The 26,939-nt window shown below is 41.6% G+C and overlaps 1 protein-coding gene across 1 annotated transcript in view; it reads right to left on the reverse strand.

Annotated features, from left to right (window-relative positions):
- The window catches only part of cwf19l1 (CWF19 like cell cycle control factor 1), a 182,593-nt gene that overhangs the window by 94,308 nt on the left and 61,346 nt on the right, over window positions 1-26,939 (reverse strand). Inside the window, exons 7-8 of the mRNA XM_039769980.1 lie at window positions 16,438-16,522; window positions 11,070-11,216 (exon numbers count right to left, since the gene is read on the reverse strand). Of these exons, the coding sequence (XP_039625914.1) occupies window positions 11,070-11,216; window positions 16,438-16,522 (232 nt within the window). The remainder of the gene's footprint in view (window positions 1-11,069; window positions 11,217-16,437; window positions 16,523-26,939) is intronic.

The raw sequence follows: 26,939 nt of genomic DNA on the forward strand, positions 1-26,939 counted from the left end.
CAGTCTACCAACAGGCACTTTAAAGAGATGATGATTACGAATGTCCAAGTTTCATCAGAGGAGTCAGTCTTCCTTTAAGGCTACATCTGCAGGTGATGCCAGCTGATTCAGCACCTCAAGCTCAAGGTCACTGAACAGGAGGCGGAATTGACTGGCCTGCATTTTAGTAGAGCAAACCTGGCCCAAGTGTCCTATAGAGAGATAGTGTGCACCTTTAATGTGGCACGGGAGGAGACTTCAGACCAGACAGGTAAGCTAGGTGGGCCACCAGGCAAAGGCTGCACACTGTCTGGGGGCATCAACTCCAGAATTGAAGGTGTCAGACTGTTTTCAGGTCCTTAGCTGGATGGGGTCTCTGAAGATTCTAACCTGAAAAACATACCCCAGAAAGAGAGACTGTGATAGTGGAGGACTGAATCATCAGAGAGACTAAACCAAAGGTTTGCTCCAAAGGCAGTCTCGCACTGTGTGTTGCCTTCCAGTTCCAGTTGAACGGGTGGGTGACTTCCCAAGAAAGGTTGACAGGCTCTTAGCCAGAGGTGGGAGGTTGATCCAGGCTTAGAATTGTACATCGAGAAGGACAATAGTGTAAAAATAAATATGCATAGTAACGTAAATCCTAACCTAAAGTTTAACTGCAAAGGTAAAATAATCAACACATTAAAAACAGTTGGCCTTACTGCTAAAAGTATCAAAAACAAAACAAGGGAGTTGGGGTTGTATGTAGCTGAGCATAATAATGTTATTACAGCAATTTCAGAAACCTGGCTAAATTTCAAAGTGATTGAATGATTGGCGGTTGAGTGCACCAAAGATGGTTACACATTTTTAAGAAAGATAGGCCGAACAGAAAAGCAGTAGGGATGGGCTTGCCATTTATATGAAACTGAATTTAAATGCATATCTTCTTCAGTTGGACAATGAGCCACATCTTAGTGACAGCTTCTGAATCCATCTGGAAAGTATGAGGTAAAGAGGCCTTATTTTAAGAGTATGCTATATAACCCACAATGAAGACAGTAATTTCAATGTAAATCTTTTTAGTCATATAACACTAGAATCCCTAAAGCCTACGAAAAAAGTTGTAATCCCGGGCCATCTTAAATTCATTGGCACCTGTTCATGAGCACAAGACAAACAGGTTGTTGGTGGGGTTAGTGATTGGTCATATTTTACTAACATGACCTGAATTCTATGAGGAAGCAACAAAAGGATATGATCAAAGTGGTGAATATAATTATCTTGACCTAAGCATTTCATAAGGTACTAAATGATAGATTGGGCATCAAACTAAATGGGTGTGTAGGTTGTCATGTGTAGATGTATGCAGGATTTGCTAAAAACAGTGGTGGGAGGATCCTTATCTGAAATCGATGTTAAAAGTGACCCTCGGGGGTCAGTGCTAGGGCCACTGCGGTTTTTAATGTATAAAAATGATTTGGGCAGGAACATAAATGATAAAATGGTTATTATCCATTGAATAACAAAGTGTAAAAAATTATGTGAAGGAAGTAAAATTGTTTGAATCCACAAGAAATCCACAACAGTCTGAAAACTGAAAACTGCACTATTTGAAAGAAATTTTGGAGTTGCAGTGGACTCATTACTATTAACTTCCAAACGGTGTTCAGAATCTATTAAGAAGACTATCAAAATGTTAGGATACATAGCAGGATGGGTGAAGTACAAGTCAAATGAAATTATACTCCAGCTTTAAAGCACACTGGTTAGACCTTATCTGGATAACAGTGTATTACTGTACAACGGTGTATAGGCTACAAAAAAGACATAGAAGCTTCTGATAAAGTCCACACAAGAGTGACTAGCTTGTCTACAGGACTGGAGAGGATGAGTTATGAGAAAACATAAGATGAGCATTTTCAGTTTAAGCAAAAGGAGATTAAGAGGTGACATGACTGAAGTATCTATATACTGTATATAATTCACTAAGGCAAGACAACCATGGAAAGCACGCCGGAAGGGGCGTGGATTCACTGAGCCGCCGACAAGTAAGACACCTATGGCGCACGCAGGAAGGAGCTACACCCACCAACTCCTGGCACCTCTGAGCCACGTTGACTGGTAATAGAGACATGTTTCTAGCGGAGGTGAATCGCCATATGCAGCCTGTACAACGGTTTGCAAGGGGTATCTCATGGGATCCTTAAAACAATCCTTTACAACTGAGGTTAAAACAAAATGAAGTAAGCAGTCTTTAAAAACCGAGTTTTCGGTTACGACGCTGTGTGTTGGTTCGTTCCGTGCTTTGTTACAATGTAGCGGAAGCCGCTAAGATTCACACCGTCGTGCGTGATGGTGATTTATTTATTTTACTCGAGGATTACCAGGGACAACCCCAGTCTTGGCATGACACACACACACACACTACAGAGACAACAAAGAAAAACACGATGGGAATTTAAACGATAAAAAAGTATAATAAAATTAAATTAACTAAATGAAACAATAATACCACCCCTGATCCATTCGGCGATATTACATTTAACAGATAAACTCGACAAACATGCAGTAAAGTCCATGGATGAAATGGGCAGCGGTGAAGTTAAGTCCAGCAATTTGCATGAAAAGAGGGAAATGGAAAAACACAGTCCTACCGGTAATTGCTGAAGTATGATGCCAGATGAATGGTTCAGGAGCGCCCCTTCTTCTGGGAAAGCCAATGAATCCAGACACGTCCTCAGTAAACAGTAGACAGGTAGACAAATGATTCCAGACCCCAAAAAACAATACAATCCAGGACATGAAGATGTTTGGCAGAAAAACGGCAGGCAATTCAACAGATAAATACAAGCACCAAACAAACAAAACAAACTTTTTTTCACTCTTCGACCCCCGCCCTCCTTTTAAACCCCTCTGGCCACCTTTGACCCCAACAGCCCCTGAAAGGACTGCTGGGAGATGCAGTTCTAACTAATGGTAGCACTGCTACAATCCCCCCCGGACCCCAACCATACTTAGCCATGGTGTACGGCCGAACAAAGGCTTGAGGTTAGCGATGTTAAAAGTGTCTATTTTCTTAGTCCCCGGCAATCCCCACTCCACCGCATAAGTTACTGGTCCTTTCTTTTGGACAACAGTTGCCGGGCCGAACCACTTCGGAGCCAGTTTAACTGTGAATTTATCGGAGGCTTTGGAGAGGGGATGAGTCCTGATCCAGACTCTCTCCCAAGCTGAGAATTGCACAGGCTTATGTATCCGGTTGTACGACCGAGATTGTCTGGACTGGGACCTCACCATCCTCTCCTTTACCCGTTGTGTGATTAGCTGTAGAGTTTGCAAATGATCATGTATTGAGGTGTCTGGATTGGGTGGTTTATGATTAATTATCCTCTCTAGTGGACCATTTAGCTGTCTGCCTAAAGCCAACAATGCAGGGGTCTCACCCGTAACCTCGTGCACCGCCGTGTTTGATGTGAACCGCAGCTCAGGCAGCCACTTGGTCCAATCCTGATGATGGTCTCCGACAAAGGATGCAATCATTGTCTTCAGGGTCCAGTTCACCGGCTCAGTGCGATTAGATTGGGGATGGTACGCTGTTGTCTTCAGGTGAACCACCCCCCATTGCTTCCAAAATTCTTTGGCCTCTGAGCTGGTAAACTGCAGGCCCCGGTCTGAGATGATGTTCTTCGGCACCCCCATCGGGTAAAGATCTCATCCTTCAGGGTGGAACATATCTTCTTGGCTGTGGCATTCGCCATACGGAATAGCTCCACCCATCGGGTAAAATAGTCCACAACCACCATCAGGTAGGTCTTCCGGTCCTTACTAGCGGGTAATGGTCCCAATAGGTCCACGCATAGGCACTCCCCTGGGGTAGTGATGGTTACTGGCTGGAGCTGTCCTGAGGGGAGACCAGGTGGGGTTTTGTATTGCTGACAGGTGGTACAAGTCTGGATATGGGACCAGACGTCTTTGCATATCGTCGGCCACCATGTCACCTCCAAGATTTTAAACAGTGTCTTAGTACGTCCAAGGTGACCACCGATCGGGCTGTCATGGTAATACTGTAGGAACTTGGGCACGTATGTCTCGGGCATTATCAACTGATAATGGTAACCCCGGTCTTTTGTTGGAACACAGCGATAGAGTGCCCCTTGAAGTTCCCTATAATGTATACGGTCAGGCCTCCCTCCTGAGCCCTCTCTCAACCCCTGACATACAGGACTGGCTGCTTGAGATTGAACGATCTCCTGCATGTTCAGGGGAAGATCAGGCCAAGGGTTAGAGACCGATACCGCACATACCATCGGTGCGGGCTTGTGCACCCGGGATAAGGCATCGGGCACCACATTAGCACAACCCTTCCGATAGCACACCCTGAACGTGAACTGTTGGAGGCGCAAAACCCACCTTGTTAGCCTTGTCGTGGTCTTCGGGCAATTGAATGCCCAGGTCAGAGCCCTATGGTGGGTGTAGACTTCAACGGATGTCCCCTCCAGGAAGTGACGCCACTTTTCCACGGCCCACATGACAGCGAGGCATTCCTTCTCATTGGTGGAATAATTATACTCGGCGCCCTTCAGTGACCATGAAGCATAGGCCACCACTCTCTCTTCTCCTTGATTAGTTTGAGCAATAACGGCGCCGAGCTCGAGGTCACTTGCATCTGTATGGACCTGAAAGGTTCATTTGGGATCAGGCTGTGCCAGGACTGGAGGAGATATCAATGCCTGTTTGAGTCTTTCAAAGGAGTCCTGGCATGTTGGTGACCACTCTCAGGGGAATCGCTTCCTCAGCAGCTGGAACAAAGGGGCAGCGATGTCGGCAAACCCATGCACAAATTTGTGGAACCACCCAGCCATCCCCAGGAAGCGCTGGAGACTTTTTACCTCCTGGGGCGCTGGGTAGTCCAAGATGGACTTAATTTTCTTTGGGTCTACCTGGACCCCGTTTGCCGACACCACATGGCCGAGGAAGTTCAGATGGTCCTGTAGAAATCTACACTTCTTGGTGTTGAGTATTAGATGAGCCTTCTGCAGTCGCTGGAAGATGTGGTCTAGGTCCTTCAGATGTTGTGAGACAGATGGGGAGAATACGATGATGTCATCAATGTACACAAAGCAGGTCTTTCCAAGGAGTCCCCGGAGGACCTGCTCCATTAGCCGTTGGAATGACGCCCCAGCGTTTTTTAGTCCAAAGGGCATCACCCGAAACTGGAACAACCCTTCCGGGGTGATGACGGCGGTCTTCTCCATGCTACTCTTCCCCATCCTCAACTGGCACTACCCGGACTTCAGATCTAGAGAGCTGAAAACCGCTGCCCCATGCAAAGACTCCAAGATGTCATGTATGACGGGCATGGGGTAAGCATCATCCAAGGTCTTCTTGTTCAGCTCCCGATAGTCCACACGGAATCGGTAGGTCCCGTCGGCCTTTTGAATGAGCACCGCAGGGCTAGCCCATGGCGAGGTGGAAGGCTCAATGACCCCATCTGCCAACATCTGGTCGGCCCACCCCTTGATTATTCCTCTTTTCAGAGGCGACACTCTGTAAGCTCTATGCCGAACAGGGACAGGGTCGACTGTGTGAATGTGGTGACACACCTCCTCAGTCCGACCCAATTTGTCCGTCCACACAGCGTGCCACCTCCTAAGCAGCGGCTGAACGAGCTCCGGCTGTTCAAGAATAGCCTTCTCTACTGGGCTAGGCTCGTCCACCAACTGCGCAAGGTAATAACACAAGTTAGGCCAAACCAGATTACCTTGAGCCTTCGTCCCAAACCGATGGACTCCACCCCCCGGCAACTCATACTCCAGCCGCGACAGATGGATGGTAAGACCTACCGACACAAGAGAGTCCATTCCCAGTAACAAGGGCATTGACAGGTGGTCATCTTCCAGGGTGTAAACTTCTGTATCCCAGTGTGTCTCAAGTAAGCAGAGCCTCATAGGAACCCTGCCCTTTGCCCCGTGCGCCCTTCCATCCGCAAGAAAGAATTTTACTTTTGCACTTTACCTTAACTGCTCATGAGGCACTTTAATCTTTTCCCACAAGCTGTATTTCATAAGGGTATAAGTGCTCCCTGTATCGACGACCGCCTCTCCAGTGACACCCCGCACTTGTACGGGCACCACTAAGAGAGGCAAGGTGGCTTGCACCAGGGTGAGATCGGCCCGGGGATCCACTGGGGCATTCCCTTGTGGTTTCGGACAGGGGACATCTCGAGACGTGGGACCCTTTCGAGACTCACTAAGCCCGATAGCTGCCCAATCCTTTTCCACTCGGGACCCCACCTTCACCAACTCATTGACCGATTTCACGACCCCCCTCAGATTAGCAGCCACCCGAGGGTCACATGCATCAAGGACACGTCGCAATATCTCTTCCTCACACATGTCAGATCACCACTTCAGACACAACGCACGGAATTCAAAGACAAAAGTCCTGGAGGCTCTGTGATGGTTTTTGTACAAAGGTTCGGAGCTTTTCTTCCAACAGCGCCTAGTATTCGTCAGAGAGGAACGCATCAGGAAAGCAGCGTGAAACTCCGCCCAGGTGTTGTACTTGTGCCGCTCAGCAAACCACCAAGAACGTGCAGGCCCGCTGAGTGCCGTGTGTTCAGGAATCCCCGCAGCTCAGCTCCACTCAGAGGATGCAGCTCCACGAACATGTCGACCTCTTCTACAAAGTCGACAATGCCCGTGGGTACACCCTGAGGGGCCAGCTTTGGAAACTCCATTCGCGGTACCGCAATGGACAAGGACGACTCTCCCCAGTTGTTCCTCACTCCCGTTACAGGAGTCGACTGCCCCAGTGGCTGCGTGACTGCACGCCAGCTTTCTTGTACGTGCCTCCTGATCTCCTCTCTCATATTGGCTTCCAGGCGCTGCACACACTTCGCGAAGGACTGCTCCAGACGCTGCACCCTCACAACCGCCTCTCCGGAAACTCAGGCGGCCGTGGCATCGATAAGGTCATGGACACTTTCATCACGATTCAGAAAACTGTGGGAAATGTCATCAATCCGCGTCTCTAGCTGTTCTAGGCGCAGCGTCAGGTCTTGCAGAAGCTGTCCCTCGCCGATCTCGGGCTGCTCCGGACTGGAGACACACAAAGTATCCAGCAGGCTCAACTCCTCCTCGAGAGGGGCTCTGACCGTAACATGACGCGGCCTAGGCAGCAGACGCACATCAACCAGCAGCTCACTTAGTTCAAGTTCCTCGAACTGCACAGCGCTTACAACAGACATGCTTCTGAAAGGGTGTTAGTGAAGTCACACTAGAAGGGGTCGTAAATAACCCTGACTCCTACCTGGCTCGCCAAAATCTGTAGCGGTCAGAAGCCACTAAGATTCACAACGTCGTGCGTGACGGTGATTTATTTATTTTACTCGAGGATTACCAGGGACAACCCCAGCCTTGGCACGACACACACACACTACAGAGACAACAAAGTAAAACACGCTGGGAATTTAAACGATAAATACAAGCACCAAACAAACAAAACAAACTTTTTTTTTTTCACTCTTCGACCCCCACCCTCCTTTTAAACCCCTCTGGCCACCTTTGACCCCAACAGCCCCTGAAAGGACTGCTGGGAGATGCAGTTCTAACTAATGGTAGCACTGCTACAACAATGTTGCTTTTCTTGCCAATTTATTACATTACTGATTTTTCGAATGTTATTTTCTCCCTGTGCTTAAAAGTCATTAAAAAACCGGCCTGATTATGCTGCGTATGGTACGCCGCGGGTTGGCTAGTTTAAAATAATGATGGGAATTAGTACAATGAATTAAGACTGGACAGTTACTTCTTAAGGGTAAATTTTACAAAAGTATTAGTAAATATTTCTTCATATAAAGAATCATAGATACAGAGAATAAGCTGCCAAATAGTCGGGCGGACAGTAGGACTTTAGGGAGAGCCATTCAGAGCCAGACTTGATGTTATTTTCGAAGAATTTAGTGGATAGGATAGACCAGCTTTGTTGGGATGAATGGCCTGTTCAGCTTTGTTGGGATGAATGGCCTGTTCGCATCCAGTTTGTTCCAATGTTCTAATTACAACACTGTAGGAATCAGTTTGTCAACATCAAAAAAATAAAACTAAATACAAATTCATTAAACAGCACAAGTCAATTTCCTGAATTTTTGTACTGATTTGAGCACAAATTTACTTCAGTTTTTAGCTTAAATATATAACAAAGTTTAGTTTAATTTCTTCTGTAGTATAGTTTAAATACAGGCCACAGCACATTGGCCACATCTTTTACTCCTGCAGCACACTTGTGCAGCTCCACTGAACACCCAATCAGATTCCAGAATTCTGCAGCTACATGTTCGGTCAAGAGCAACTGTAACAGGAAGATAATATACTATGCATGGGACATTAATACATTATGAAGAAAAATAAATTAACCCCAAGGAACAAATAAGACACAATAATTCAGGTGGAGAATGTGGAAGTGGTGCACAACTGCAAGTACATGGATGTTCACATAAACAACAAACTAGATAGGTCTGACAGCACAGTGGTGCTGTACAATAAGGGCCAAAGCAGACTGTACTTGCTAAGGAGACTCGGATCTTTTGAAGTGTGCAGCAAGCTGCTGGAAATGTTCTACAAGTCCATACCAGCCAGTGTGGTGATCTAGGCCAGAGTCTCCTGGGAAATCAATGTGAGTTGAAAAAGCAGCACACTGCCGGACCAAAATTATTAGGAAAGCCTGTTCCATCACAGGGCGACCCCTGGACACACCACAGGTTGTTGTGGCAGAGAGGATGGTGGCAAAACTAGATGCCATAATGAAACCTCCTTTCCATTCCCTCTAGGAGGTGATCTTATGGAGAACTTTTATCCACAGGCTCATTTAACCATGGTATGCAAAGAAGTTCTTCTGGGGGTCTTTTCTGCCCACTGCTATCAGGTAGTTCAATATTCTTTATTTTTCGATTGACTGGCTGTTATATCTGCCCAGAGAGTCTGAATACTTGTTTTTTAGGTTTCTTCTGCTGTATATATTTGAATTTTCCCATGGGATTAATAATGTTTATCTAACCTAAGATTTAAAAAAGGTATTAAATATTCCTGCAACAAGAAAAGAGATTGCTTACTTAATAAATATACAAATACAAATTTGTTGGAATTAATGTATTTGTGTGGGATACCAGCAACTCAAGCCCTAATGAGCCATCATCAAAGATATCAACTATTACACAAAATCAGCAAATATGTTGCTTCCCAGCACCAACTGATCCGACATCTAATGTTTTTTTTATGTCCATCACAAAATAACCAGTAACACTCCCCCTTAGGTTGGGTTTATACTTCATGCAACACAACATGTTCTCCTCCAGACGCTACTACTACGCAAGTGATATACTGTTTATACTTGCGGATGTACTTTATGTAAATCTGGAAGATTCTACCAGGTGGCAGTGCAAGATATCATCATGATGAGAAAACAACACTCAGCTTTGCTGTGTTGTGAATTGCTTGAAACATCCAATAAATTCCCAGGGCACATTGCCACATTATCTCTGAAAAGGTTGGATGTTTAATGATTATATCCATCAATCCAGGGATTTGTTAGTTGTAGCAATCATTAGGTGTGAAGCAGAATCCCTGGACGAGGCATCAGCTCATTGCAAGGTGAATACAAGCACACACATACACTAGCGTCATTTTAGTGTCACCAAATCCCAAAACTTGCATGTTCTTGGAAGGAAAGCACACTGTGGAAGGAATCACACTGTGGAAACCCAACAGGAAAAATACAAACTAAAGGCATGGAACACCAGAGATGTGACTCGCTGCGAAACAGCAGCGCTACCACTACGCCACTGTGCCACTCCCACATGTGTAATTTCTAACAGTATTCATTACTTAAATAATCTGTAAAATGCAACATACCTGTGTATACTTTATTCCATTTCATCATTAAAGTGTTGTCAAGTATAAATCTAAGGATTCTAAAAGTACACAGAAATGGAATATCAAATTTAATGTGTTCTGTGTGGCATTTGCTGCTTGCCGCCATTGTCAGCACAAAGACGGCACACAGAAGATGGTATGCAAGTCCTTTAAAATATATTAGATTGGGAAATGTTATGCTTGAAAAGAAAAGCTCCATGAATACATTTGTATGTCAGCATTTTGCTTCACCACATCAAACCATTCATCAAACTATGCACATTGATCCTGTACGATCTGCAAAGCAGCTGCAAACAGAGACTCTGACATCAGGTTCCAACTTGAACACACTGCTCCCACAGATTTTGCTGGTTCTGCAACCTGTGCAAACGTCGCATTAATTTCCGAGGACCTGCTCAGAGGATGCATCAAATGAACGTTGGGAGAGCACGACAGCCATGATCCATGCATATATGTGTTCTGAGTGTGAAGTATAAACCGTCCCTTATACCTCTGGTGCTGCTTGTGATGATGCGGGTTCAGCTCATCAAGCCTTGCTATATATTTGAGGCATTTTATCAGCAGACAATTTCTACTTTGAACCAGCCTAACTTTGTTTTTCCATGATTGTTAAGAGTCATTGAAAAGTACATTAAAATGCCACAACAAAATGCAACTGTCCAAAAAAATATCCTATTATCAAACACAGTAAAAGCAGTTCAGAGTCACCAGAGTAAAAAAGCATCCCCAACAGCATCGAGCAGGAAATTAACTTCAGGTACAGACTTGACCCTACTTTTACAAATGGTTAGAGTCAGATTGTTCTAACCTAGACACATATCTGACTGTACAGTATGAGGAAAACCACAGTACCCAGACCCTACTCTATAATGTAGGGAAAATATACAAACTTCACACAGATAGTACCTGAGCTTAATTTTACAATGAAAACACTAGAACGAACAAACATTGATAACCCCTTCAACACCATGCTACAGTATATGTACCAAAAAGTAGGACTTAAAATCCCCCCCAACACATTTCACTGGCAAGAGTGAGTATGAAAGACTCTAGTCAGCTTCATACTAATTTAAAAGTTAGATAATGTAGGGAAGAGAATATGCATGGTAATAAGACCGGACAAAAGGATCCATTTCTATGCATTTCCTTTCAAAAAATCATTTTATTTAATGGTACCTCTGCTTGAATAGCTGCTTTTCCTTTATCTTTATGACCATCCTTCCCAAATGTCTTGTATGGGTTTTCAGTGACATCCTGAGGCTGTTTTAACAAATCTTCTGGATTCATATTCTTCATTGGGGTAATGCTAAATGCATACAAGTACTACAAAAATAAAAATAAAAAATTTCAAGCAACTCAGACTAAAGTCTAAGCAATATGGTAGAATCCATTCAAAAAATGATGAGATAATTCATATTTAAATATTCTTCATTTTAAGAGCTTACTATTGGTTCTTGGTAACTGAAAAACGCACAGCATCAAACAACATTTTTTATACTGAAATTTCAAAATCTTTAAAAACCAAATGTGATACACAGATAAAGGTTATCTAATTTTTTTTCCTGATCCAATGAATATTAGAGAAGGCTTTAAATTACTTTAAATGTACATCATTTGCTACCCCTGCACTTAAAAATGTAAAGTAAACAACTAAAAGTCAAAATTAAGGAAAAAAAGTGCTACTCCTACTAAAGTTAGATAGCATTTTATAAATGAACTGGCATGTCATTATATATTAACAGATACAAATATGTGAAAACAAATATGATTTTTAAAATTATGTTGAGTTTTGGTTATCAGTGCTATTTCAACTTTGATCTGAAAGATACTCATGGGGAATGTATTAAATAAAATAATAAACAAAGGGTCTAAATTATTAATTTTAGAAAACTACCATTCTGAAATCTGTTTGCTAGTAACACTGCATTTTTCCCTTTTGATTTTGTCAGAAACAGATTCAAATCAATAAGGAATCACAGAAAACATTAATAAAAATTCTAAATGTACTGGCAGAAAACACATTTTAGATGTTGCCTCCAATTTCTGATAATAGTTTTTGGAGAAACAAGACTGATGGAAAAGAAATGTTTGACAAACAAATATTTCCCGCAAAACTACCCTTATTTATGCCACACCTGGGCACTGTGCAGTCCATAGTCTGCTTCTGTCTCACACAAAGCTAAAAAATTGTGTGAAATTTTGTAAAGTGTGTGCCTCTCTCCTGTTTATGTATAGTGATGCTTGTAGCAAGTTCCTGCCAGCATGTGTCAGGATGCATCACAGTGAGATGTGAACATGCAGACTCAAAGCAGTTTTTCTTGCAGATTCCTTTTCTCAGTTTATTATTCCACTTTCTTTAATATAAAAGCCAATATTCCTGCCTTCTCCCTGCTAAGTTTGCATCTCTCTTTAAAGGAAATTCTTGCAAAAAGACACATTCAACTACAATACGACTTTGTAGTAAGGAGCAATACAACTAAATACACACTAAATGTATGGCAGAGGACCAGAGGAAAACAATAGGGTAATAATGTTCTACAAATTGTCAACACCAGGTGCAGTAATGTATCTTTAGTTTTCATTATTTTACAGAGTCTGATGTTTTCTGACTCATGGAATACCCTTTAAGGTTTGTTTTGATCACTGCTGCTCCACATGGCTGGGCTTTCGGTACCTGTCTTTTCTTTTTCTTTTTGCTTCAGCCTATAATCTAATCATATTAACTTAAAAAAAAAATCACAAAACAGAACAACAGCAAGACAAGCTTCTACTTTCATTATAACACAGTTCAGGGAGATAAATCTGTAGTCACTGAAGTAACAAACAACAGATATCTTTGAAACAGAAATGGCAGTAGCCAATTTAAAAAAGTTTGTAACTTTCTTTTACAAGAGGTAAAATCCACAAAACTAAAGCTACCTTTCTAACAGATGACATAGTATTATTTCAATTACAATTTTCATTCTTTATTAAAAAAAAAAACATCTGCAGCCAGTTAATAAAGAGTTGAAAAAGCAGCTGTATATAGTTTATAACATTAATAACTCCAATGTGAAACATAGGACAAATGAGAACAAGATGGCAACCATTAAGTAGGATTTAAAAGAGACTAAAAGGCAGTTAGAGATAAATATAGCAGATATGGTAAAAGATGACCCAAAGAGATTCTTTCAGTTATTTTAGTAGTAAAATAACAGTCAAGAAGGAGTTGAAGTGCATCACGTTGTTGTTGTTGTTGCTTATTTTTAGGAAGTCAACTGTGCACTGGGGAAATTCTGAAGGACTGAAAAATGGTAAATATTATCCCAATAAGATCTAAGCAACTATGGGCCAGTAAAGTTAACGTGCATCAAAGGAAAATTAATGGAATAAATTACTAAGGATAAGACTGAGCAATACATGGCAAGAACAGGAGTTTTACTAACAGTCACCATGTGCTCAGAAGAGGGCGGTCATGTTTAATTAACTTGCTGGTATTCTATGAGGAGGCAACAAAAGGATTTTATCTTGCCTTTCAGAAAGCATTTGATAAGGTACCACAGAAGAGGCTGAGCATCAAACTAAAAAAAGTGTTAATTCAGAGTGTTTGTAGATGGGTGCAAAATTGTCACAGACACAGGAAGCAGAGGGGTTATGGTACTTTCACAACTGGTGGATGTTAAAACTGGTGTTCCACAGGGGACAGTGCTAAGGTTGCTGCTATTTTTAACATATATAAATGATTTGGAAAGGAATATAAGTAACAAGCTGGTTAAGTTTGCAGATGATACCAAGCGAGGTGGACTGGCAGATAATCTAGAATACATTGAATCATTACAGAGGGACTTGGACAGTACTGAGGCTTGGGTAGATTTGTGGCAGATGAAATTTAATATAAGTAAATGTATTACATAAAGGAAGTAAAATGGTCAGGTTTTAATACACAAGGGGAAGTCTGAAAAATCGAAAATATACCTTATAAGAAGGATTTAGGAGTTGTAATGGACTTGACACTTATCAACTGCAAGATAGTATTCAGAAGCCATTAAGAAGGCTAAGAGAATGATAGGTTATACAGCACTATGTTTAAGTACGAGTCCAAGGAGGTGGCACAGGGGATGAATTATGAGGGAGAATAGAAAGAGCCAAGCCTTTTTATTTGAAGCAGAAGAAGAGTAAGAAGAGACACAATTGAAGTGTTTAAAATTAAGAAGGGAATTAGCAAAGTGGAACGAGTCATTTTAAAATGAGTTCATCAAAAACATGGGGACACAGTTGGAAATTTTTAAAGGTAAATATCGCACAAATACAGCGAAAACTCGGTTCACAAACGTCTCGGTACACGTACAACTCGGTTTACGACCAAAACGTTCGCCAAACTTGCCTCGGTTCACGACCACACACTCGGTATACGAACAAGCGAGTTTCCATTTCGGTTTGTGCGCGCTTATGATTTCCGCACGTGTTGCATTGTTCTCGGCCAGACGTGTTTGCATGCTTTCGCTGTGAACTCTTTGTGCTCTATTTCATTTCCCTTCCGGTTCGTACACGCCGATTACTGTATTTAAGCGTGTTGAGCGCTCCCTGTTCATTGTTCTCAGTCAGACGTGCGTGCTTTATCTGTGATCTCTTTGTGCTCTACAGTATTTCGTGTGCTTTTGCAGTTAGCCATGGCTTCTAAGCAAGTGAAAAGTGGCAAGAAGAAAGTTTTGCAGAAAATTGAAATTGAAGTAAAGAAAGAAATTATTGAAAAGTATTGAGCGTGGCATTTGTGTTACTGATCTTGCCGCCGAGTACAAGAAGTCAAAACCTATGATTTCGACTATTCTAAAGCAGAAAGTATCTATTAAAGCACCTGATGTTGCAAAAGGAGTTACAGCGTTAACCAGGCAGAGACCTCAAGCGCAGGAAGAGGAGGAAAAACTGCTTACCAGTTTGCTCATTTACCAATTTGAGAACCCTCGTGATTTCAAGCAGCACAATGTAAACAAAGCCAGACTGCCAGTGATGTAGAGGGCAAACACGAAGGGTTGGGTCACAAGGACTTTGTTTTTGGAATGGCAGCATGAGGGCTTTCGCTCCCACCAGCTAAACAGCTAAAAACACCAGAAACCCAAGAAATCACACGAGAGAAAACACCTGAAGGAAAAAATCCCTCCATCGCGGAGCCAGACTCTCCATCAAAACTGTAACCTCCTCTCCACCCAGTTCCTCCTCACTTCATGCCAGAACTCGACTCATGCAAGGTTAGTTTTCTTGGTGGTTTATGATTAGTTTTTGTATTACGGATTTTTCAAATGTTCATTTTTCGGTTCGTAGCGTGAAATGTTGCAGTGTTACTTTTCACTTTTTTCAAATATTCATTTTTTTCCCCCCCTGTGCTTAAAACTCATTAAAAAAAGTGTTTATACAGCGATCGGTTGCAAGGCTATAGCGCAAACTCCTGTAATGTTATTTTCTTGGTTGCTTGTGGTTCTGATTTGTTCAAATGTTCCTTCCCCCCCCCCCCCCCTCCAAAGTGCTTAAAACTCATTAAAATAAGGTGTTTATACAGCGATCAGCTTGCAAGGCGATAGCGTGAACTGCTGCAATGTTACAGAGAGCGCGTGCTGCTGAGAGAGAGAGAGAGAGAGAGCCTGCTGCTGAGAGAGAGCGAGCCTGCGCGTGCAGCTGAGCAGGGAGCCTGGGTGTTTTGTGTCAGTGTTATTCAATGTTTTTACATTAGTTTCCTTTTACACTGTGCATTCTATGGTGTAATTAACTATACCTGTGCTTAATCTTAAAAAAAAATATATTTACATACAGTTTGTATGGTCTGGAACGGATTAATTGTATTTAAATACAATCATATGGGCGAAATTGATTTGGTTCACAACCAAATCAGTTTACGACCAGGGGTTTGGAACGAATTATGATCGTGAACCGAGGTTCCACTGTATTAGGAAGTTTTTCTTTACACATAAAATAAGCTTACAAGTAGTGTGGTAGACAGCAAGACTAAAATAACACTTGATGCTTTTGTTGTAAATCCATTAAGTAGTTCTCTTGTTTGCTAGCTAAGGGGAGGCAAGGAATCCGCTTAGGCTAGCGAGTGAGTGAGAAGGGCACGCCCCCTCCCCTTGTGTGTCTCTCGGATTCACGCAAATAAATCAGTACCGCAAGCAAACTATAATACATAGCGCAATGACAGAAGTTGCAAAATCAACCGGAATGTTCAAGCAAATTATAAAGAAAAAAAAAAAACCCCAGATCTAAATATGCTAAGTAATTCTCTCGTGAAAAGCAGACAGACATACAGATGCAGGATTTTTTAATTTAGAGAGAGAGAGAGAGAGAGAGAGAGAATCCAACTGACTTGTCCTCTGGCTGCTTCTGACCAATTCTCTATTGGAAATGGGCAATATTAATGTCTACGCACATACTTCGACCATTCTTCAAATGTCAACTACACACAAACGCAAGACACGACTTTTGGTTAGGATTTTGCATCCATATTACAACTATTACTATAGCTTTTTAATACTTTTCATTGTAATTCAGGCCATCTAAGCCATTTACATGTTACCTTTTTCTTGCTGCTGTTGTTCACATTTGCTAGTGCAATGAATCTGGTGACATGCTCAGTGGTGTCCCGAAGAACCATATGATTTCTAAGACATACAGGGAAAAAAAAGAACAAATATATTTTAATCCAAACTGTCAATATAAAAAAGTGTCTCAGGTATTCTCGTGCACCACAGGGAGTTCAAACTTTTCCTGTGCTCTTAGCTCATAAATTGTCCTAAAATGTATACACTGAGGTGTGATGCAAGTGAATTCAGGTCAGGTTTATTTCTGCAGATGGGAAAAGCTTACCATATGCACAGTAGCTGAGATTGTTTTTAACAATTACTTTTTAAAGCAATCAAATAAGTAGTATTACATCTAATAGTAATACATCTAGGATTAACATTTTCAACTACACATTCCTTTGAAAAAGTCTCCCATACTTTGTCAATAGCTCCTCCTCAAATCTGCATATTTGGATTATGTAGCCAAAGATTACATAGCCATGGCATTATGTTCAATAAACATAACTGAATACATGGTTAAATTTAAACTGTTTAAATGGACTTAACATTAATAAACAAAATCTGTTACAAATCCAAGTTACCTCAATTGATACAAGGAACTTTAAGACACTGGAAAAAAATTGTTAACTAAATAAAACACACATTAGGCTATATAGTTTTTCATTAAATTTCATACTTTAAAATACTGCCGTTTTGATGTGATTAATTATTGATTGAGTAAATTTGAACTTGAAACATTATTAAAGCAACAGGCACCAGCATCTTTGGTGCTACCCCATGGTACCTGAGAAAATATCTTAAAAAGAAAGAAAATCACTGAGTTATAAAGAATATCAATGAGTTGTACTTAATGTGATACACAGGCAGTACAATTTAGACATCATATAAAAATCTAAAATGTAGGGGGTGAATTATTGCTGCTCTTCAGATCAATTTATTAAATAAATATAATTATACCAGGGCAGGACAGGGGAAAAGAAATTACATTCATATATTATGAATGGTGTCTCCGCTGATTTACTGGCCTTGACGACAGCGGCGGGCACTCAAAGGTGGCATGGTAGCTTCTCTGCTCCATTTTCCTACTGCAAAACATCAGCAGTTGCATGCCAATACTGTCTTAAGTGAGCTGACTCTCTGTTACAACACAGAGTAAACCTATGGCTAAGAAACACATGTTGTCCTTCGAACACCCTTCTCATTATAGGAAGCGTCAGGCCACTAGGTTCAAAAGTCTGCACTTTTTTTAAGTTAAGAACGCCTTCCTATACTGGGTAATTTCGAATTGCATAGCTGCTGGTCTACTCGAGCAGTTGGTTATCCTGATTGATAAGACAGTTCTGAAAATTGCTCACAAATATTATTAGACAGTAATCTTGATGAGGAGAAAACTAGGGATCACATCTCAAAATGGTTTTACTTGCTTAATATGGGCTGAGATATTCAGCGGTTCTGTAAGACCTACCCCAACTGCCAGGCTGTCTCCGCTCACAGACCTTCTACGGCACCCCTTTCACCAGTGCCTATTTTCGACATCCCTTTTGAAACAGCTGGGTTTATACATTGTTGGTCCATTTTGTACGAGCAAGAATGGCTATTAATATATACTTGTGTTAGTTGATTAAGCGACGCAGTATCCTGAAGTGGTTGCTTTACAGAAGGCTAAATCACAGGCAGTTGCAAGGTCTCTGTCTGAGATTTTCACTTGTACTGGCATTCCACAGGAAATATTAACTGACCAGGGTATGGCCTTTACTTAATGAAACAATTATGTGGCAGCCTTGCAAATAAAAAAATGAGAACCATTGTTTAGCATCCACAGGCAAATGGCACAAATGAGTTATTTAACAAGACTTTGAAGCAGATGATTAGGCGTGTGGCTCAAGATGACCTGACAACCTGGGACACTGTGTTGCCCTTTCTCATGTTCGTGGTCCAGGAATCCCCCCAAGTTTCAACTAGTTTAATTCCATTCAAGATAGTATTTGGCAGGCACCCATAAGATGTCTTGGATATTACATGTGAGGAATAGACAGGTGTGCAGACTAAAAGTCAGAGTTTGAAATTTGTAGATCGGGTCATTTCTCTGCAGGAATACATTTTTAAATTGTCCTCTATCACTGTGGAGCATCAGCAGCATGAGCAGGAGACGCATAAACGTAATTATGATAGGAAAAGCAAACCTTCTGAATTCAATAAAGGTGATTGAGTACTTGTTTTAATCCCATCTGACCCACATAAGTTTCTGGTGAAATGGCAGGTTCCTGATATTGTGGATGAGCCCTGTAAATTATAAGGTTAAGATATCAGGCCGGTGAAAGCCCATTCAGATATTGCATGTCAATCTCTTGAAGGAGTGGCATGAACTTAATGAGGTGTTAACCACTGCTGCTGCTGCACTCTCTCAGACTGACATTGCTATTGGTGATGAGTTGACAGACACTCAAAGCTAAGTTGTTCATTTAGATTGGTAAAAATACTGATGATTTTCCTACTTGCATGGCCTCACTAAACTTGCTGAACATAAAATAACAGTTAAGTTCCGTATTCAATTAAAAATTCTTCTGTTAACTTTGAAGGCTATCTACAACCTTGCCCCTCCATATCTGTTTGACCTCGTCCACGTTGCCATTCCCTCCCGTACCCTTAGATCCTCTTGAACTCACTACCATCTGAGCTTAGAAATATTGAATCATTTTCACTTTTCAAATCTAAACTTAAAACTCAATTGTTTAAGACTGCTTTTTCTCTCTGATTACAATTTGCTCTGTCTGATTTTAATTTTGGTATTTTAGTTTTGTTTGTAATCTGTATTTTATCTATTGTTCGGTGTCCTTGAGTGTTTAGAAAGGTGCCTACAAATAAATAAAATGTATTATTATTAACTGAGCCTCGCATAAATGTTCCTGTATCATAAGCCGGAGGCAAAGAAGAAGACATTGAATTATTGAGATGAAGGAAATGCTCAAATTGGGTGTGATTCGCAAGAGTAAAAGCGAATGGCGGCGGTTGATCATACTCATCCCACAGCCAGATGGCTCCAATCTGTTTTGTACCGATTTTAAATGCTTAAATAAGGTTTCCAAATTTGATGTGTACCTGATGAAACTAGGTCCAGCCTTGTATACTCTCAACCCTCGATCTAACAAGAGTACTAGCAGGTACCTCTTGAGATATCCAGTTGCAAGAAGATGGTGTTTGCCACCCCTGGCAGATTATTCGAATTTACTAGGCTTCCGTTTGGACTTCATGGGCATCTGTCTTTAAGCCTGCTTTGTTATGATACCAAGTTTTGCAGATGGTGAAGAACATCCCATCATATATATATTTGAGTAGGAAAGTGCTTCCGAGGGAGCGCAATTACTTGACCATTTAAAAAGAGTATTTGGCAATTAAATGGGCTGTGGAAGCGCTCTGTTATTATTTGTAGGATCGAAAAATTTACCTTGCTGACCAATCACACACCTCTACAGTAGCTCTACAGACAGAAGGATATGAATACCCAGCTCACAAGGTGGTTCATTAGCATATAGCCATTTAATTTTAGTGTGTCATCGTCCGGGTTCTGTACATGTTAATGCAGATGTCCTCTCTTAACTCACCGAGCCAGGTTTAGAATGTCACTTGGTTCACAAAAGTGTGAACAAAGCTGAGTGAAGGGGGGTTTGACCATTGCCCTTGCAGAATCACCACCCCTGATGGTGGCAGTGGTTGCTCAAAGGTAGCTCGGTAGCACCTATGCTCTGTTTTCCTACAGCATAACACCGGCAGCTTCATGCCGATACTCTCATCTTTGTGCTGACTCTGTTAGGCAGTAAACCTATGGCTATAAAACACATCTTGCCCTTTGAAAAACCTTTTTAAACAGTATTTCAATGAGAAAAAAAACACACCCTTGTCCACTCCCTTGCAGAATCGGTTTCAGGTTTGCAAGCTAAGCATGTAACATGCTTCTTGCATGTTGGGTAGAACATTTAAAAGACCAAGCCCACATTAGCTTAATTGCTCACTTTTCTGTCCTCTCTTCTCTAAGCTGTGTCTGCCCCAGCTGCAGCTTCCAAGCCACTAAACCCCCTTGACAAAGACGACTTTGTCTTCTTTTAATCTGAAGATGGGAGTTAGACAGGGATGTCTGCCAGTTGCAATCTGTGTGCTTATGTGCTAAAAATAAGCCCCTTTTGAATAAAGCCGTGTGTCTCTTCCTGCAATAAAGATATTGTTCTTTGGAAACCTGGCAAAGGAAGTTTGCACAAAGTATTAAAAGTAGGAGTGCCAACAACTTCTTCCTGTATCCTGTGCAACTCAGTGACCATAGCTTGACTATATACAGTGCCTTCCACTATTATTGACACCCCTTGTAAGAATTAGTAAGAACAGTTAGGAAAAAAATCACCATTTTCTGAAGAACTATCATCTTGCACTGCAAAAAATGAGAAACATCTGACTTTTAATTGAAACAAGTTCATTCAAAGAAAAACAAAGCTCTCATCAAGAAATAAACTTTTACAATTGTTGGCACCTCTGCATTTAATACTTTGTACAACCTCCCTTTGCCAATATAACAGCATTGAGTCTTCTTTTGTAACCTTTTATAAGGTTGGAGAATACAGAGCATAGCATCTGAAACCATTCTTCTTTACATAGTCTAGGACCCTGGATGATCTGGAGAGATTATCTCCTGTGTTCTCTCCTCTTCAGCTTACTCACGTGGTAGATGGCCATAGCAGAACTTTTGATTTTGTGGTCAGTTAACCATTGCAGGGTTGATTTGACCATGTGTTTCAGATCCAATGACGACCCAGTTTTAGTTTCCTGGTGAAGGCAGCCAGGTTTTGATTTAAAATCTCCTGATATTTCACAGAATCCATGATGCCATGCACCCTAACAATGTTTCCAGGGCCTTTGGAGGAAAAACAGCCCCACAATATCACCGAACTGTCACCAAGGTTGTTTTCATTATTTCCATCCTTTTTTTTCTTCTTTTTTTTTTTTTACACCAAAGCCACTTTGCTTGTTTATCTCCAAAAAGTTACATTTTTGTTTTATCCACAGAACATGGTTCCAGTCAAAGTTGTAGTAATGCTTTACAAACTCCAGGCACTTACGTTTGTGAATAACTGACAGAAAAGGCTTCTTTCTGGCATACCTTCTTTTGGCATGGAGATGTGTTCTGATGGTGGTTCTGGAGACTTGATAACCCCAGGATTTTACTTTTTCTTGCAATTCCCCAACAGTGATCCTTGGAGATATTATTGCCTCTCTTAGCATCCTTCTTACTGTACATGGAGTAAAATAAACTTGGGTCCTCTTTCAGGCAAGTTTGTCACAGTTCCAGTTGATGACCACTTTATTATTGCCCTAACTGTAGAAATGGGCATTTTTAGGTGTGTAGCTATTAAATTATAATCATTCTCTGAGATATGATGGGCAACACACTTCATCATTTAGATTAAGTGTTCCCTTTTCTTTGCCATAATGATGGTTGGCTAAGGAAATTTGGTTCTCTGTCTCCCCTTTGTCACTGATTTCAGCTGGAAAGTTCCTATATACTCCAATCAATTTAATGTCCAATTTAGATGGGAAACATGCTTCACTTACATTGTTTCACATTAATTTCCAAGGGTGCCATCAATTGTGGCACGTGTTTTTGTTAAACAAAACGAAATTTGGTAGGCGGCTTCTCTGCGCTAAGTGAAACCAATATACGTATTTATTTCGGTGGTATGATGCCACTGTAGGCCGCCATACTGCTATGCTATACGCTAACTGAATCCTACTTACGTACATATATATACGTCCATAGCCTGCAACTCGGTCACCATGTGAGGCGGCGCTGGGTCCCCCATCCCAACGCCTCCCACGTTGTTGGCTGCCTGCCTATATAAGGCCGTCCGTTGCTCCAGTCTCTTCATTCCCTTCCTTGCTTCGCCACAGGATTCCTGATAACTACAGCCTTTTAATTTAATCCACAGCTTAGCCGCTGTTTTATTGTTCGTTTATTACGATTATAGTTATTGTGCAGGTATTTTAGACTTACTTTACATTGTTCAGGTACCCATTTCCTTTATCGTTCCAACCGTACCCCCATTAACATGTGAGAAAGAAAAAACTTAAACCATTAACTTGCATTCCTTTATGAGGAAAGGCTGACCTCTGCTACTATCAGAAGACCCCTGAAGAATGTAAGATCTTTATGGACTATAAGAATGTTTAAATTGATTCTAAGTGAGTATAAATACAAGGGTGTATTCCTTAGGAATGCAAATGGCTGTTTATTTCATGTTTTAGGTCATTCCAGTATGTCATAAATTAAGATTTATGTATAACCTCAGAATGAACTGCTAGGGGTTTTTTTTCCTTTTCTAGGATATAAAAGAGAGAACGTTTTTACTTTAGGTATTCTGCTAAAACCCAAATCAGTCGACTGAGTTGGGAAGAGGTAGTCTCACATTTTCTCTACTCACCAAGAATTAAGAATAAAGAAATTATTTTTACTTTAATTGGGTTTAAGTTCTTCCGTTGTTTTCGACTTCAGCGCTCACAGTTTTTGGCGCCCAACGTGGGGCAGAGACGGCCAATCGACTCCTTGAGCAGGATCGTCCAGAGGACCGGTAAAAGGACCGACACCGGCCGGGTCGGGAGGACCAGATCCGGAAAAAGTTAGGACTGGCCTGCCTCGGGCGACTCCTGCATGGGGAATCCTTGACCTCCTCTGATTCTTCCTGAAAGTCGAGTAAACTGGGAACTTCCAGGCGGGAGGAAAAAATTCTTGGTGAGTAGACCGAGGGAGTCCGACCGGGGATAAGAAACCAGGCAGTGAGTGGACCGGAATGTATAGATAAGCTCTCGGAAATAAAACAGTGTAAAGATTATGAATGTTAAGGACATGAGTTAGTACACTCCCTAGGAAATGAAGAAGAAGTCTCTTAGAGGCTTAAAAGTAAAATAAAGGAAGGGAGTGGGAAGAATAGATAAATAACTGAACATTTCGTGATCGGGAAAAAGCACTGTTGCGGGAGGGCGAGGATCTTTGCTCTAACGGTCTGGTTATATTCTGAACTCAACGGGTCACTCAGGGAAATGATCACCTAAACAGCGGTAACCAGCGGCCTTCGGGTGAAACTGTCAGTCCGCTAATCAGGTTGATCGTCCCGTGGACCAGGGAACAGGAGGGACCGGGAGTGAAGTGACAATTGAGGCTGGTTTAGCAAAAAGAGTGCGGAAAACTCACTGACCATGGGGAAAACTAATAGCAAACCGGTTAAAACTCCTTTGGGAAACAGAAAGCATGAATCAACGTACTCATCTGTGACTGAATAAAGACTAATTGATTGAACTATTCCTGTCTTCCTCGGGTGTTACTTCCACTGTTTATTTGGCACCTGAACAGTTCCCCTCCTGTCGGAGAACCCGAGTGAAGGTGCAAATTGCAGACAGGAATAAGATCGGTGACCGCTGAGTACAATTGCTTTACCGTCCGGGAGAGGTACTGGGACGTAACGATTAGAGCACCTCTTGGAATGAGACAGAGTCTTAAGGAGACTTATAATTAGAAGGGAGAGGTGGAAATTTAATAAAAAGGGAAAGTACCTCCCGGTCGGGAATACGCTAAAGAAAGAGATTGAAAAAACAGGGTGTGAATGAGGAGCCTCTGTTCGGATTATTGTTTTCGGAAAACATACCAAGGAAAAAAAAAAGCGGCTCTCCAAGACACTACATAGAACAGAAAACAGGGTTAGATTAAAAAAAAAAATTGTAAACGGTGGAATGAACAGAGCAGGGGCAGGTGGCCAGTAGAAGGCTCTGGTGATATGAGTGAACTACAGGAAGTTAGGTAGATTGTATATAGAAAAGCACGAGGGTGCTCTAGTCGAGAAAATGGAAATGTTTTAATAGATGGGAATTGATAATTAAAGATAGAGCCCTGAAAGCGATGCAGAAGTGCAATGAGGGACTGCAAAGCCAAATTAAACTTATTGTAGAAAGAGAAAAGTTGTCCTTGATAATGCAAGAACTGTCCCAAAAGTCCGGATGAAAGAAGGAAGAATAAATAAATAAAATATAAAAAGAAGAAGAACAGATTATACCATGATTTAGTGACAGCATGTGTTTAAACTCCCTTTGAGGACAATAGTCCATCACCACCCCTTGGGGCAGCTGGAGGAATTAATGAGGGAGAGGAAGAAGATGGTCCTGATGATTTTTAAAAATGAACAGTTTCAGCCAGAGAGGGATGAAGAAGCGGGGAAAGGGATACCTAATAAGCCCCGATTCTGACCCCTCAGGGTCAAAAAACATGAATATGAAAGGATGGAATTTCAAGCACCATTAATACAAGTGCCCTTTCGCAATATAATGTACAACAGCCTGACTCAGATTAAAACTGTCCCACCTTCATGGTGCAAAGAAACTGGGACCTGCAAGAATTAAAAGAGGTGGTGCAGGAATTGCTGAACCAGTTCATGACAATGAAGAAACAATTAGATGACATATATAAGCCAAATACTGCAGAATGGATTCAGGTCCTTAGAAGGAAAGCTCATTTCAGGCTGAAATGATGTGAGAGTGCAATGGACAGAGACTCTGGGACGACAGCGGGTTGATAGTGGCCAGTTCAGTGTTCAGTGGACAGTTACGAGCACAAATAAAAGCAAAATATATCAGCCCTCTAATGCCCAGTGAACTTTGACAAGACTTGATGGTCCGCCTGTGCCTTTGCATTTCAGTTACAAATAAGGGAGTGAAGGTTGCATCAGAACAGCACACCGCCATTGCACTGACCACCACCATTACATGCTTGTATGCTGCCTTGATTGTTCATATTTGTTTTAAAACAGCAAAAATCTCTGCTGTCCTGGGTTCCTCTTGGATTACAGTATTCAAAATCATTTTACTGTATTGCATGATTTTTGGACTGTATTATGATGAAATCTGACTCTTGGACTTTTCAGCTGCTGTTTTCAGAAAAAGAGACTATTTGCCTAACGAACTGTTATATCTCAGCAAAACTGGCTGGAGCAGTATTACTCTTTTTACAACAATCGCTTTCTTCTGGAGTGGTTTTACCACATATCCTCATTGCTAAATCCTCTCGTTTTCAGTGGCATAATGTGAGACAATTGGTAATAGCATGTCCAGAAGGGGAGGATTGGGAGTATGTGGGACCTAACATTTAGTTCACCCAGATAGATCTGTTAAGAAAATAGCAGTAGAACTAGTTGTACCTGTAACCCCATCCGTTCTGTCATTTATCTTTCACTTCTCCACCTAAACCCATGCTGTTTACCCTTAAAAATTTTTAGTTAGATTTGCTCCACTCATCTCTCTGGGTACAAGGGAAATAATATTTTGTCTGAATAGCTCATGCTGAACCCTTGGTCATTTTCCCAAAGTCATCCTTCCGTTTACATTTTGCACAATTTCTTATTTCGTTTGAGGCTGAGACCGGTATTACAATTGTTTATGCTGATTTAGTTAAGCGGGGTGCCATTATTCTGATCCAATATTCTCCTATTCTTCCAGTTAGAAAGCATATGATTCATGACATTCATTCAGGACCTCCGGAGTCAATGCTGCTATACACCCTAGGACTCCTATAGTCTCGAAACCTTCCACTATTCTCTGTACTGTCCCGGCCACTGCTATGTGGTTTTCTGTTACTGATCTTGTGAATGCTTTCTTTTCAATTACTGTACACCTGAGTCTCAGTTCTGGTTCGCATTCACTTTTAAAGGGAAGCATTGGACCTGAACTGTGATGCCGCAGGGATATACAGAGGCTCTGTGTGCGTGCGTGTGTGTGCGCGTTCGTGTGTGTATGGACAAGAATTACAAAAGATAAAAAGTTGAAGGTTATTGGTGTAATATGTAGATGAGTTGCTTTTATGTTCTGAGGCTCAGGAATAATGCGAAGACGACACAAAGGCTTTGTTGGTCTTTCTAGCGGAAATCGGGCACAAAGTGTTCCGGAAAAAGTTGCAACGGGTTGAAAGAAAAATGAAATACCTGAGTCATGATTTGACTTCAGGGGAATGTGCACAGTCTGCAAGACGGCAAGTTATGTCTGTTCTTGGAATGTTATGATATTGATATTGCCAGCAATGGGTTAAAAAAAGATTTTTTTTGCTGAAAAGCACAGCCACTCCAAGAATTAGCGACCTCTTCTAATTTGGTTTTGACTGATAAAATTTCATGGACGGAGCAGGCTGAGAAGGCTTTAACTGATATAAACTAAATTTTTATGTCTGTGCCTGCGTTAAGAATTCCGGACTACGGTAGTCTCGTCCTTTCACTCTGTTTGTGGACAAGAAAGGGGGGTGTATGACTGTATGACTGCAGTATTAACTCAACAACAAGGAAATAGACAACGACCGGTCACATACTATTCTAAAAAAAAATTAACAAATAAAACTGGATCCAGTGGCCGCTACAATCCCGGCCTGTTTGAAAGCAGCTGATGCCATAACAGAGGCCATATTAGCATGCTCAGATGTTGT

Source organism: Polypterus senegalus, chromosome 11 (assembly GCF_016835505.1).
Source record: "Polypterus senegalus isolate Bchr_013 chromosome 11, ASM1683550v1, whole genome shotgun sequence".
NCBI classification, from domain to species: Eukaryota; Metazoa; Chordata; class Cladistia; order Polypteriformes; family Polypteridae; genus Polypterus; species Polypterus senegalus.